The 12,614-nt window shown below is 40.0% G+C and overlaps 1 protein-coding gene across 4 annotated transcripts in view; it reads right to left on the bottom strand.

Moving 5' to 3' along the window:
- The window catches only part of Arhgap29 (Rho GTPase activating protein 29), a 68,112-nt gene that overhangs the window by 3,855 nt on the left and 51,643 nt on the right, over positions 1-12,614 (bottom strand). For 3 of the 4 annotated variants that reach the window (XM_052730597.1, XM_052730596.1, XM_052730599.1), the window contains 10 exons: positions 11,253-11,413; positions 10,592-10,731; positions 10,236-10,340; positions 8,817-8,915; positions 7,399-7,538; positions 6,619-6,807; positions 6,274-6,411; positions 4,207-4,439; positions 2,677-3,007; positions 1,905-2,016 (listed from right to left, as the gene is read on the bottom strand). In XM_052730597.1, coding sequence (XP_052586557.1) covers positions 1,905-2,016; positions 2,677-3,007; positions 4,207-4,439; positions 6,274-6,411; positions 6,619-6,807; positions 7,399-7,538; positions 8,817-8,915; positions 10,236-10,340; positions 10,592-10,731; positions 11,253-11,413 — 1,648 coding nt within the window. The remainder of the gene's footprint in view (positions 1-1,904; positions 2,017-2,676; positions 3,008-4,206; positions 4,440-6,273; positions 6,412-6,618; positions 6,808-7,398; positions 7,539-8,816; positions 8,916-10,235; positions 10,341-10,591; positions 10,732-11,252; positions 11,414-12,614) is intronic. The other variant, XM_052730598.1, reaches the window with a different exon arrangement.

The following is a 12,614-nucleotide window of genomic DNA, read 5'->3' as shown; positions in this document are numbered from 1 at the left end:
CTACTCCAAGATACCTTCCCACCAAGGTGAGAAAAACACTCAGCTGTTCTCTCAGGCACTATGGCACAGCTAATGTATGGCATCAAACGGAGAAGTCAGGTAGGTTCCCTTCCTTTCTCAGGCCGTGCTCCCTGATATTTGATTACACATCAAATCTGACCTTTCTGCCAAGCTGGATTACAGAATTACAGTACAAAATGCAAGTATTTTCATCAGCATGACAGCTACCAGTCAACAAAATCAGAGGAAAACTGCTGATGGAGATGTCAGATCAAGCAAATGAATGAGGTACACCTATGTGCCCAGTGCAAAGGTAGTCCACAGGAAAAGCACATAAAAATGTTTGGAGTCTAAACTTTTCCATTTTTAGAACTCTTTTTTTTTGGGGGGGGGCATTGAGACAGGGTTTCTCCATGTAGTTTTGGTGCCTGTCCTGGATTTCAATCTATGGACCAGGCTGGCCTCGAACTCACAGAGATCCGCCTGGCTCTGCCTCCCGAGTGCTGGGATTAAAGGCGTGCGCCACCACCACCCGGCGGTGGCGCATGCCGGCAGTGGCGCATGCCTTTAATCCCAGCAATTGGAAGGCAGAGCCAGGCGGATCTCTGTGAGTTCGAGGCCAGCCTGGACTACCAAGTGAGTTCCAGGAAAGGCGCAAAGCTACACAGAGAAACCCTGTCTCGAAAAACCAAAAAAAAAAAAAAAAAAAAAAAGGCATGCGCCACCACTGCCTAGCTTAAACTCTTTTTAAAAATTAAAACAAGAATTCTTTTTTTTTTTAAGATTTATTTTATACATATGAGTGTTTACTGCTCTACATATGTGCACCCCATGAGTGCCTGGGGCCAGTGAAAGCCAGAAGAGGGCATCAGATCCTCTGAAACCTGAGTTACAGATGGATGTAAGCCACCATGTAGATGCTGGGAATCAAACCTGGGTCCTGTAGCAAGAGCTCTAAACCACTGAGTCATCTTTCCAGCCCACTATGGTTTAATGCCTATCAGCAGTTAAATTTAGCAATACTTTGAATCACATTACAAAACATGTTATCCAGCCGGGCGGTGGTGGCGCACGCCTTTAATCCCAGCACTCGGGAGGCAGAGCCAGGCGGATCTCTGTGAGTTCGAGGCCAGCCTGGTCTACAAAGTGAGTTCCAGGAAAGGCGCAAAACTACACAGAGAAACCCTGTCTCGAAAAACCAAAAAAACAAACAAACAAAAAAAAAACAAAAAAAACAAAACATGTTATCCATTAGCACACTGCTGAAGACTTATCTGCCTTGACTTTAACTGAACATGAAGCAAAAGTTAAAACAAAACAAAATTTTAGCAGGAGCACAAACCCACTTAGGATCTCTAAGGCATTTTTAATAAATGTGAGGGACAGGGCTGGAGAGATGGCTCGGTTGTCAATGCATTAGTCCCACAACAAGGACCAGTATACACTTTCTGAGAGAGAACCCATGTTAATGTTGGGGGTGGGTGGCAGCTTGGCCAGGATTCCAGTCTCAGAAGGCAGATGGTCAGAGCAAGCTGGCTTCCAGGACTAGCCCTATCAGCAAGCCCTGGGTTTGATTAGGAAACACTGCCTTAATAAATCAGGTAGAAGCGAGACCAAAGAAGATTCCTGACACCAACCCTGGCGTCCATATGCATGTCCGCACATACATGAAAAGCATGGATGCACACACAAATGGCAAAACAGAAAAGCAAGGTACACCCAAAAGGCAACTTTCTCAGTGGCTGGCGCAGACTTGGAAGTGACAAAACGTGAAGGTTCGGACCTCCCTTCCTTGGCTTGTGTCTGTCTCTGCAGTACTGGGGGCCGGACCTGGTGCACTCACCTTGGCTTTTAATAATGGTTTATCTGTAAAGTCTCAATTTCGTGCCCATATGGCTACTCACCAACAAGAGAAGCATCACATTTTCCCAATGCATTCTGTTTGCGTTCTGATTCTTCAAATGATGTAGCTAATTCAAAAGTTTTGCTCTCACAATCTGCAGTATGGAAATCCTGCTAATAGAAGAGAATATTCACACTTGTAGAAGCAAAGCACATTTCAAAAACCATACAGTTTCAGTGCAATTCTTTTTTTTTTTTTTTTTTTTGGTTTTTTGAGACAGGGTTTCTCTGTGTAGCTTTGCGCCTTTTCCTGGATCTTGCTCTATAGACCAGGATGGCCTCGAACTCACAAAGATCCACCTGCCTCTGCCTCCCGAGTGCTGGGATTAAAGGCGTGCGCCACCACCGCCCGGCTTCCAGTGCAATTCTTTAACAGTCAAAACTTTGGCTTAACAGGAAAAGGTGCCGTTCACCCGAGCCTGACAACCCGAGTGTGAGCCCCAGAGCCCATGTAAAAGACTGGATGTAGTGAGTGGCACATGTCTGCAATCCTAGTGTGTCTACAGTGAGGTAAGAGGCAGAGACCCAGGAACTGCTCAGAAGCTTGTGAGCCAGCTAATTTAGAGCATACAGCACAGTAGCAGAAACCAGACCCTGACTCTACACTGGTGGAAGGTGAAAACTGACTCCCCAAAGTTGTCCTCATGACCCCGGTGCCATGGCATGTACAAGCCTGTCTTCTCATTTGTGTGCATGCTTGTACACACACACACACACACACACACACACACACACACACACACACACACACACACTTAAAAAGAAACCACTTACTTCCTTTGAAGAAAAGAATAGTGGTTTCATAGAATGATCTGAATCTCTCTCATCTGGTGATAACAGAGGTCTTGGAAGATACCCTTGATCAACCTGAGGCACAACAGCACCTGCACTCGATATAACAACGTCTTGGGGCTGGAGGGACCCATCGAAGATCTTCTGCGAGTAAGTAATGAGGAACTCCACTAATCGTGCCTGGTTAGAATACTCAGCAAGTGACGAGATGGTGACAGGGGCAGTTGTGGGCCTTGGCCTAATGAGACTTGGTCCAAATATCACCCCCAAGTTCTTAGAATTCATCTTGTTTTCTTCCGCATGATCTACCACCCTGCAAAGCAGAACACACAAAGCTTTATGAGACATGCATGTTAAAGTTCTTCAGTGTAGTTTACTATGGGTTGGAAAGAGTAGATAGAAACCCGTTTCTCTAGCCTGGCACACAGGAGGCACCTGAGGGACCACGTTGATTGCTTCGACACACACAGGCTACAAAAGCCTAGAAAACAGTCAAGGGTCAAGTTGTGAGAGAGATCTAAGAAAAATACATATTTACTTGATTAAAATATTGATCATGTGCCAAATTTGGTTTAATAGTATTTTTGTATTAGGATAAAAACCAAGGAGAAGGAATTACTGATATTTTCTCAGCAGATACAAAAAAGGATCCTTAAAAATTATTTCTGTATATGCTTCCAGGTCTTTATAATGGAAACAGAATATTACTGTCAATTTCTTATAACCAAGGCTATTTCTCAAGCCTAGATGACTCCCTCTGAGAGCCTCCATACTCTCACATTCCCAGTTTACTTCCAGCTCTCATCACCCTTTGTTTCTATGACGGCTCACAGAGACTAGAACTTGTGTAAAGACTTCCACTCCAGTCCATTCTCAAGATCTCTGCCAGAAAGATCTAACAGGCAAATCTGAGCATGTAAAATTCCTGGCTCAAAAATCTTTAGTGGGTACAGAAGCAAGACGGCAAACAACCGTTAGGTATGCAAGCTCTTACAGTTCCCACTGTGCATTCTGTAGTGCAGCCTAACCACATTACTTTATTCCCTCAATGTAAACTGCTCCACCTATCTGTGTCTGTTACCCTCTGCCTGGAATGCTCTTCTGAGCATTCCTGGACCACTAAGTCACTACTGAGTTCTTTAAGCCTCACTTGAGGGCTGCTTCCTCTGACTTACCCCATCTTCCTTTGCATGCTGTACACACCTACTGAACAAATGATGCTGTGCTGTGTGTGCGTGCAGGTCTGTGAGCCCACAGATGACAGAAACTCTGTTTCCATCCCGTTTCTCCAACCAGAGCCAGGCACACAGCAGACATATGAGGATGATGTTGGCTGCCTGAATATACACTCACTCCCTTTCCTCTAACATGTTAGAAAAATGAAATTCATTTTAAAAATACAGGAATGTACTTAACACTACTATAGTATTAAAAATGGTAAAAGTTTTGCTACATTTTATTAAACAAAAAACTACTCACTAAAGGTTATGCCTATTTATGTAAAACTCTCACCGCTTCAGATGTACGATGAGGTAATGAAGACTATTCAAATTTGATGCCGGCAACTGCCTCAGTAGGTCTTTGCTCCTCAGAAGGATTCGGTTGATCTCTATGCACACATGTGGGTGTTTTCTGTCTTCAGGGCTCTCCTTTTTTGCTTCTTGTTCTTCATTTACATGTTGTATCTCTTTTGCAAGGTCTATAAACTCCTTGTATAATCTGAATAAAATAAATGGTTCTGGGAGCTAAAGAAATAAAATTACATTATGAAGATTGTTCTGTCTTTCTTTTTCCTGCTATAATGTTAACTATCATTCACAGCTAATCAATGATTCACCATGTTCTTTTAGGTTAACAAGATTTAAAGTAGGCCTTTAGCTGTGTATGTCTGGGGCTGGAAAGATGGCTCAGTGGTTAAGAGAACTGGCTTCTTTTCTAGAGGAATGTGAGTTCCATTCCCAGCTACCACACAGCTAGTCATAACTGTCTGTAACACCAGTTCCAGAAGATCTGATGGGCTTCTGGCTTCCTTGGGCACCAAGCATGCATGTGGTACAGACATACATGCCGGCAAAACATCCATTAAAAAAAAAGTTTAAATGTATATGCTTACTACAGATATGATCTATTACGTTAATCTGAAATCACTGTCATAAGTTAAATATTTAAGACATTAACAGACAATAAAATTCTAAAACTCAAAGTTCCACAAGGGATTTTAAAATGCTGATCTACGTCTATATTTATATTCATTACCAGCCCAATGTTCCTACTGATTTAATAAAACAAATCTACTATAATATACAGATGCAGTCATACGTATCAGAAGGAACAGTCCACCAGAGTTTGTAGTGATCAAAGAGTGATCCTAGAGATAGAGAAGTTTATAGCAGTGGGAAAAGATGAGGCTGAGGGAATCTTCTAGAAAGTACTACAGGACAGCAAAAGCATGAGAATGAGCAGAGACAGAGGAGAGACCTCAGTCAGCACAGGTTGCCGAGCACCCAAAGCAAAGTTTTACCTGCAAAGTACAGACATTTACTATCTACGCTGTTCCATTTTCATCAAGAAAACAGAATAAAAACATTTACAGATGAATAAGGTCCATCTTGTTCAAGGACAGACATGAGCAGAAACAAAAATATGGGGTGTTTTCTTCACACAAAGAAACCCCAAGTCAGAGGCTGTATAAATGACCAACAGACTCCAAAGACCGACATGGTAAGGATTACCAGCACCGCTCTCTACCACCTTCTCTTCAACCTCACCCAGGAACAGAATGCCAGACGGGCTTAGCCTAAGTCGTTTTTGTACCCGGTTCACAACACTGTGCCCAACTCCTATAACCTCTCCAGAAGCTTCTGCCTGAGGCCACTTACTTTACCCCATAGATATGTTCTCTTTGGAGCTGGCTCCCACAAATCCTGAGACCCAATACTGAGCATAGAAAAAGACAATATAGGATGGTCCACTTCCTGACCAGTCCTGTTGGTTTTCTAGTACCCAGCGACAAGACGGCTCTGCTTCTTGCTCCAAATATGTACTTGAAGGTTTTCCCACTGACCATCTAAAATAGCTGTTTTGAAATATCAGAGAAGACAAAACTAAACCATGATCCAAACACTGTTCTGCTCACTGAATATTCATGGAACAGTTCAATAATGGCCTTCCCTTACAAAGCTAAACTATGCTTTCAAAGAAAGTCAAGTTTCTAAAATTTAATATAAACACTTCATGTTATTTACTTCTTTATGTCTAGGAAAATGTTTATTCCTTAAATGGTTAGGAAAGGGCTTCCACGGAGTCAGGAGGCTGAACTGGAAAAGACACATGCAGGTCTTTTGTAAGGTCGAGTAATATTCTATGTTCTTACACTGAGATGAGAAATCAGTGTTTTATTATTATTATTTCTAATTGTATGTGTGACTTATTTACGCTATGACTTATACATTAATATTTAGAAGATATCAGTATGGTCTATGTCAATGAAAATACAGCGTACAAGGTTATAAACTGTAAAACAAAACACAAATCACATTTTTACGGTTTCAATATGATGATAGGTTATACCAACTCTACCTGTCGTAGGTATAATTTCAAGACATCGCAGATGTCATGTGAACTGAATTCTGAAATGTCTACTAAGTGCATTCCATTTTCCAAAGCTTGGCACAGTTTCTCAGTTTTTATTTTGTTTCCACAAACACGGTAAATTCCCTTGAATAGAGAAACAAATTCTGTTTTAGTTCAAATGGCTTGATGTGTCTACTTCACTTCTTTTAGTCTTGCAGGAAAAAACCTAGCTGGGGCCAAATAACATTTTCCAAATAAGTTGGAACAAAACCAGCTATGACAAACTGATAGCAAGACTTTTCCTTAGAATAAATGACATGTACTTTTTTTTTTTTTTAATTTAAGAGGTACCTGGAGACACAAGGCTCTACTTTCAATTTCTGAGGCACATATTTTTAGTACGAAAGGGATGCCATCTGGTTCTTTTTTTGCAACTTGGATAAATTCTGCTCCAAATATGTGCATTTTCCCCTGAAGTTTCTGATGACCACAAATAATGACTAAGTTCTCCAAACACTTCCGATGACAAACGAGGAGACACTACAAGAGAATGACGGTTTAAACTCATTAGGTCGCTGAAAACTACTTCCAGGTGAGCAGACGATAGGAGACTGGTAATGTAACTGAAACGAGTATAAAGTGAATTATGTGTAATGTCTGAAACAGAACTAACAACAGGACAAACACAAAACTACAAAAGATACACTACAGCACAACTTACTAAGAACATATTTGTAGGGTTGGAAGAGACAAGGGCTGACCTTCAGCTCAGAGCACCACAGAACGTCTCACAACCATCTGTAACTCCAGCCCCAGGGCATCTGATGCCCTTCTCTGGCCTCCAAAGGCACTGTACACATTTAGTGCACAGACATGCATGCAGGAAATCCATCAACACACATAAAATAAAAAATAAAGTAAAAAAGTATGTATTTGTAAAAGAACCTAATAAATAAAATCCTAACAAAAATGAAATGTACACAGTGAAAAAATCAACACTATTTAGTGACACAGATGTATGAAGATGCAACAAAACCTATCATTTTACATTCTAATCAAAAACAGTGGTAAATACAGAGGAATCAACCAACTAAACAAGCGGAGGCCAATGCAATTACAGACAGATCTCACCTCTTCACATTCAACGCCTGGGAACATTACGATGCCTTCACAATCCCTACATTTTGTGGGGGATCTCAACTTGCGAAACTTGTGAGTGAGAGCTGCTTTTGACATCAGTGTTTTCTTAAATGCACCAAGGGAATTGGGTCCTTGAAACAGAAACAGTACATGAGAATGAAAAGGTGACAAATTATTTTATGTGTTCTGAGTATAATCCTTAGACTTTTCAATCATCTACACGTTACAAAACTATTACAACTATTGTCTGGGGTTTCTAACATCAAAAACATCCAACTTGCCGGGCGGTGGTGGCGCACGCCTTTAATCCCAGCACTCGGGAGGCAGAGGCAGGAGGATCTCTGTGAGTTCGAGGCCAGCCTGGGCTACCAAGTGAGTTCCAGGAAAAGGCGCAAAGCTACACAGAGAAACCCTGTCTCGAAAAACCAAAAAAAAAAAAAAAAAAAAAAAAAAAAAAAAAAAAAAAAAACATCCAACTTATAGATAAAACTACATACTTCTATCAAATGATTTAGCTGGACAGCCACCAACAAACCAGTAAGTTAATTCTAAGATAACATGACACGATGTTCTCAGAATGAGCAAGTTTATGCTTTTATTAAGATGTCCTGTACAGAACAGGGAAGTATGTTTATCGGTGGCATTATATTCCTAAGAAAACTCAATTACTACTTCAAAAGAGCTAGTCACATGAAGCTAGCATGCTAGCAATATGTGCATTAAAGATAGAACTAGTGTTATGAAATTACAGATTAATACTAGCTAGTTATATATTTAAGCCATAGAGGAAGTCAGATATCCTATTAATTTGGGAAATTCTGCCAAAAGAGATAGACATATGAATGTACCAAAGATACAAAAGCTAATTCATATGCGTTCAATTCAAGTCATTAAGTAACTGATTTTTATATCTTCAGCACCCACAACTGTCCTTGTCCTTGAGAAGTACATTTATCTGCTTTTCCAACTTGGCTTCCTGCAGTTTCTTCATTATTGGAATTATTGTTCTGCTGTACTCAAGCTAGAAGCCAGGGCTTCGTGCATAGTAAGGAAGAGTTTTACTACTGAAGTTTTTGCCCATAGCCTCTGCACTATTAAGAATGAGCTTTTCCAGAATTTTTCATGCATTGCCACCCTTTTAACAGAAAGTTGCTGTACTGAACTTATAAAAGAACACCGTATACAACCTGCTGTTCTACACACTGGCAGTATGTCTTAGATCTAGGAGTTTTACTCCTTATTCTTGTGGACATTATTTCAATCATCTAATCAATTCATTATCAGTTCATCTCATATACATAAACATGCAGATATATCTAAGATATGTCTAACAAAGTAATGATCTAGTATTATGCATCGCCACTATTTCAACTGGTTTAGCGGGTCCTAAAAGAAGATGAATGTGATACCAGCTTCTGAAGGGGACGGTGGCTCCCGTTCATCTAGATCATCAGCAGAAGACATGGTGCCACTGGACGGAGTTCGTGGAAGTTTCCGATGAAAGTCTCCTAAAAGGAAATTGTGGATACCATTCTCTGACTAGTCAGTCAAGAACAGCAGAAATAAATAGTGATAAAAGTCTTGGAATTACACAATTTGAATTATTGTATTAGCTTTGATTGAAATTTTTCTTTTACTCTCAAAATCTAGGTAACAGGGGATTCAGATATTCATTCCTGGGAACAAAAAGGATATAATTAAATCTGATTAAAAAAAGAAAAAAGAAAGAAAGAAAAAAGGACCAGGTGGTGGTGGCACACGCCTTTAATCCCAGCACTCAGGAGGCAGAGGCAGGTGGATCTTTGTGAGTTTGAGGCCAGCCTGGTCTATAGAGCAAGTTTCAAGACAGGCACCAAAACTACAGAGAGTAACCCTGCCTTGAAACAAACAAACAAACAAACAAACAAGATTACCTATTCTTATGAGCCCTTACTATCCAGTTCTGACAGTCAGCACTTGAGGTTACAGGCTTTACAAGGACAGGCAGCATCTTCCACTCATATTTTAATGATCTTTCATTACTAAGTTATTATAGACTATGAACATGGAGACAGCTATTCACACCAACATGGATGAAGGAAGTCAAGGCTTAGTTGGGGTGCAGGCTGTAATCCCAGCTACCTGGGAGACTGAAGAAGGAAGAGCACAGGACTCAAAGCTTGCCTGGACTATAGAATAAATTCAAGGCCTGCCTGGGCAACTTAGTGAGCCTGTTTCAAAAAAAAGTTAAAAAATAGGCTCAGTGTATATAGCTCATGCAAGAGGTCTTAAGTCCAATCCCTAATACCAGATCAAGAGTAAGGAAATGATTTTATTTTTATAGCATCCAGAAGAAGATAAAGTCCATGAAATACGTTGCCATAAACATTTAAAATAGCTAGAGAATGTTTTATTCTGGTGAGATAGGAAGTGACATATCTATATATATGTATGTTACTTATATCTGTATATGTGAGGCTTCTCATGTACTACTGATGCTCTGCCTGCTGGGCTAGGTGATGATTCCATGTAAAGGTTTCATTGTTTTTCTTAAAATTACACATATATATGTATATTCTCTTATGTCAGAGATAGATCATCCTAAAACTATGCTCATTAAAAATATCCCAAATGGAGCCAGGTGGTGGTGGTGCATTTGGGAGGCAGAGGCAGGCGGATCTCTTTGAGTTCAAGGCCAGCCTGGGCTACAGAGAGTTCCAGGAAAGGCACAAAGCTATACAGAGAAACCCTGTCTTGAAAACCCAAAAACAAACAAACAAACAAACAAATCCCAAATGGACTAGTTCAGCCTTTCCCTGAATTTTTGGTCAGACTAGATGTAGCTGTACCTGGACTTATAGATTCGGAATCCAGGGATCTAGACTCACTGCTTCCTCCAGTACTCTCAGAGTCACTAAACATCCCGAATTTCCATGATCTTATCAAAGAAGGACCTTTAAAAAAAAGAAGAGTTAAAAACTTGCCTACAGGTAGATTTCATAAGGTGAAATACTGACATTTACATTATGTAAAAGGAAATGATTCAAACTTCTTTAACAATGGCTAATTATGGACTTTTGAGACTGCACAGTGGTTAGAACTATAAATGACGTAACAGTAGACTAGTTCCAGAGCTCAGATTCATTTGGTAAGTGCATGAGTGCCGCTGTTCACAAACAAGTGTCTGCTCCAGTATGAAACGCACCTGTCATGTCTGCACTGTTAGAGCACCTGTCCTCTTCGAGTTTACTGCAACTGTCAGGGAGGCGGGCGACGTCCTCTAAAGAGTCAGCAGGTCCATATCCAGACGTCTGGGGACTATTGGTTACCTTTTTATTTACATTCCTATAGGGTGAAAATAAATAAAGCTCATCACTAATGGTCTATTAAGAAAACTTGTTAATAAATATAGAATAAGTAAGCTTACTAAATATTAATAACTTTATTATACAGATTCTTTTAAAGATGTGAATAAAGCTTTTAATGTGCACTTATAACAGCTGAAATATGCAAGAAGTGTAACAAAAGAATAGTCAATGTTATGATTAAACTTTTCTAATATAGCATTAGTGGAAAATACAGGTTAAGTTTTTGGGATACTCAAAATATGTAGGTCACTATTTGCTATTCCCAAAGGATTTTTAAGACTCAAAGTGAAGTCTGTCTGTGTGAAAATGGAAAGCTTTGTTCTCAAGTATGTTACATCTATTCCTTAAATGTACTAAGAAACCACAAAATAATATGAAAATATTGAAAAAAAATTAAAGTTAATATTTCAGTGTAAGAAAAGACACTTCCTTATAAACTTAGTAACTCAGCAAATGATTTCTCTCTTGAAATAATTTCACCTATACATAAATTCTTACCCATCAATCTTTTCTTCTAATTCCCTTGAGCTTGTAGCCTTCACAAATTCACTGTACTCCTGACCTGGATCATAGAGTTTGGCACTATCACAGAGAGACTGTAAGCTGTTGGCAAGGGATGCAGCCTGTAGCTGCTGCATATGGAAGAGGTTAACTGTTACCTACAGTCAAAGACAAGATGGACATAACTCATGAGATACAAATGCTATGAAAATGCATTTATGTAAACCAGCACACCAATAAAAAGGTCATGCATCTGACACACTCAACACTGAGTATTGATATCAGCACACTATGTTGACTGTGGCATGCACACTTAGAATGGAAATCAAACAGCAGCTTTAATCTACCAGCTAAGCATGATCAATTCCAGCAAGACGGGTTTAAAATTACAATCCATATCCTTGCTGGTTAATGGCTTTAGGACATGATGTGTCTCAGGATCTCTAGCTCTACCCTGATGGTTGATCCACAATTGTCTAAACTCCTAAATGAAAAACACATGGATGGGGGAATCTTCCAATTATAAGTAGCATTATTTCGACTATTTTCACTTTTTTAAAAGTTCTTTTCTTTGAGATGAGGTCTTGTTATGTTGCCCATGCTGGCCTGAAATGTGAGATATTTTCGTCTCAGACTCCTAATTAGTCTACTATGTTTAGACAACTGTCATTCCTATTTACAGTAATGACTACAATAGAGGTTATAAACTCACATAATAAGCCAAAGTTCATAAAATATCTGAGTTTTATATTAACTATTTTCAAACACACACTATACTTCAGTATATTATGGCAAATCGATGGGCTATTCATCCTCATCTACCTATATATGATCCTAAGGGTGGTTCCTAAAATATTTTGTGGTACTGAAAAATGTTATAAACACTATATAAGAATGTCAACTTGTGTTGGTGAGATGGCTCAGCTGGTAAAGGCACTTGCCCAACAAGCCTGATGACATGAGTTCAAGTCCAGGAACATGTAAAGGTGAAGAAGGGAATTCAACTCCACAAAGTTGTCCTCTGACTGCCACTCACATTCTACAGCATGCACGTCTGTCATCACACACACACACAACCCCCATATATACCAATAACAAATTAAAAAGCAGTGACTACTAGCCCATAGAGTACTACCGTGCATGTGTTTGTGGAGGGTGTTTTCAACACAGTAGGTCAGGGAAGGCTGAAGACTGACACCTGAAATATGACGATGTGAGAGAGAGCCAGGACATGGCTCCAGGGAGAAGGTCAGTTCAAACAAAAGGTGCCGAAAGGAGTGGGACAGAGCTTGTGCTCCAGAAGCAGACAAAAGGTCAACAGGCTAAAGCACACAAGGAAGCAACTGCTGTTGGACACAG

The sequence above is a fragment of the Peromyscus californicus genome, unplaced genomic scaffold (genome assembly GCF_007827085.1).
Source record: "Peromyscus californicus insignis strain IS unplaced genomic scaffold, ASM782708v3 Scaffold_9__1_contigs__length_137607984, whole genome shotgun sequence".
NCBI classification, from domain to species: domain Eukaryota; kingdom Metazoa; phylum Chordata; class Mammalia; order Rodentia; family Cricetidae; genus Peromyscus; species Peromyscus californicus.
This window is presented reverse-complemented; position numbering and strand designations above follow the sequence as displayed.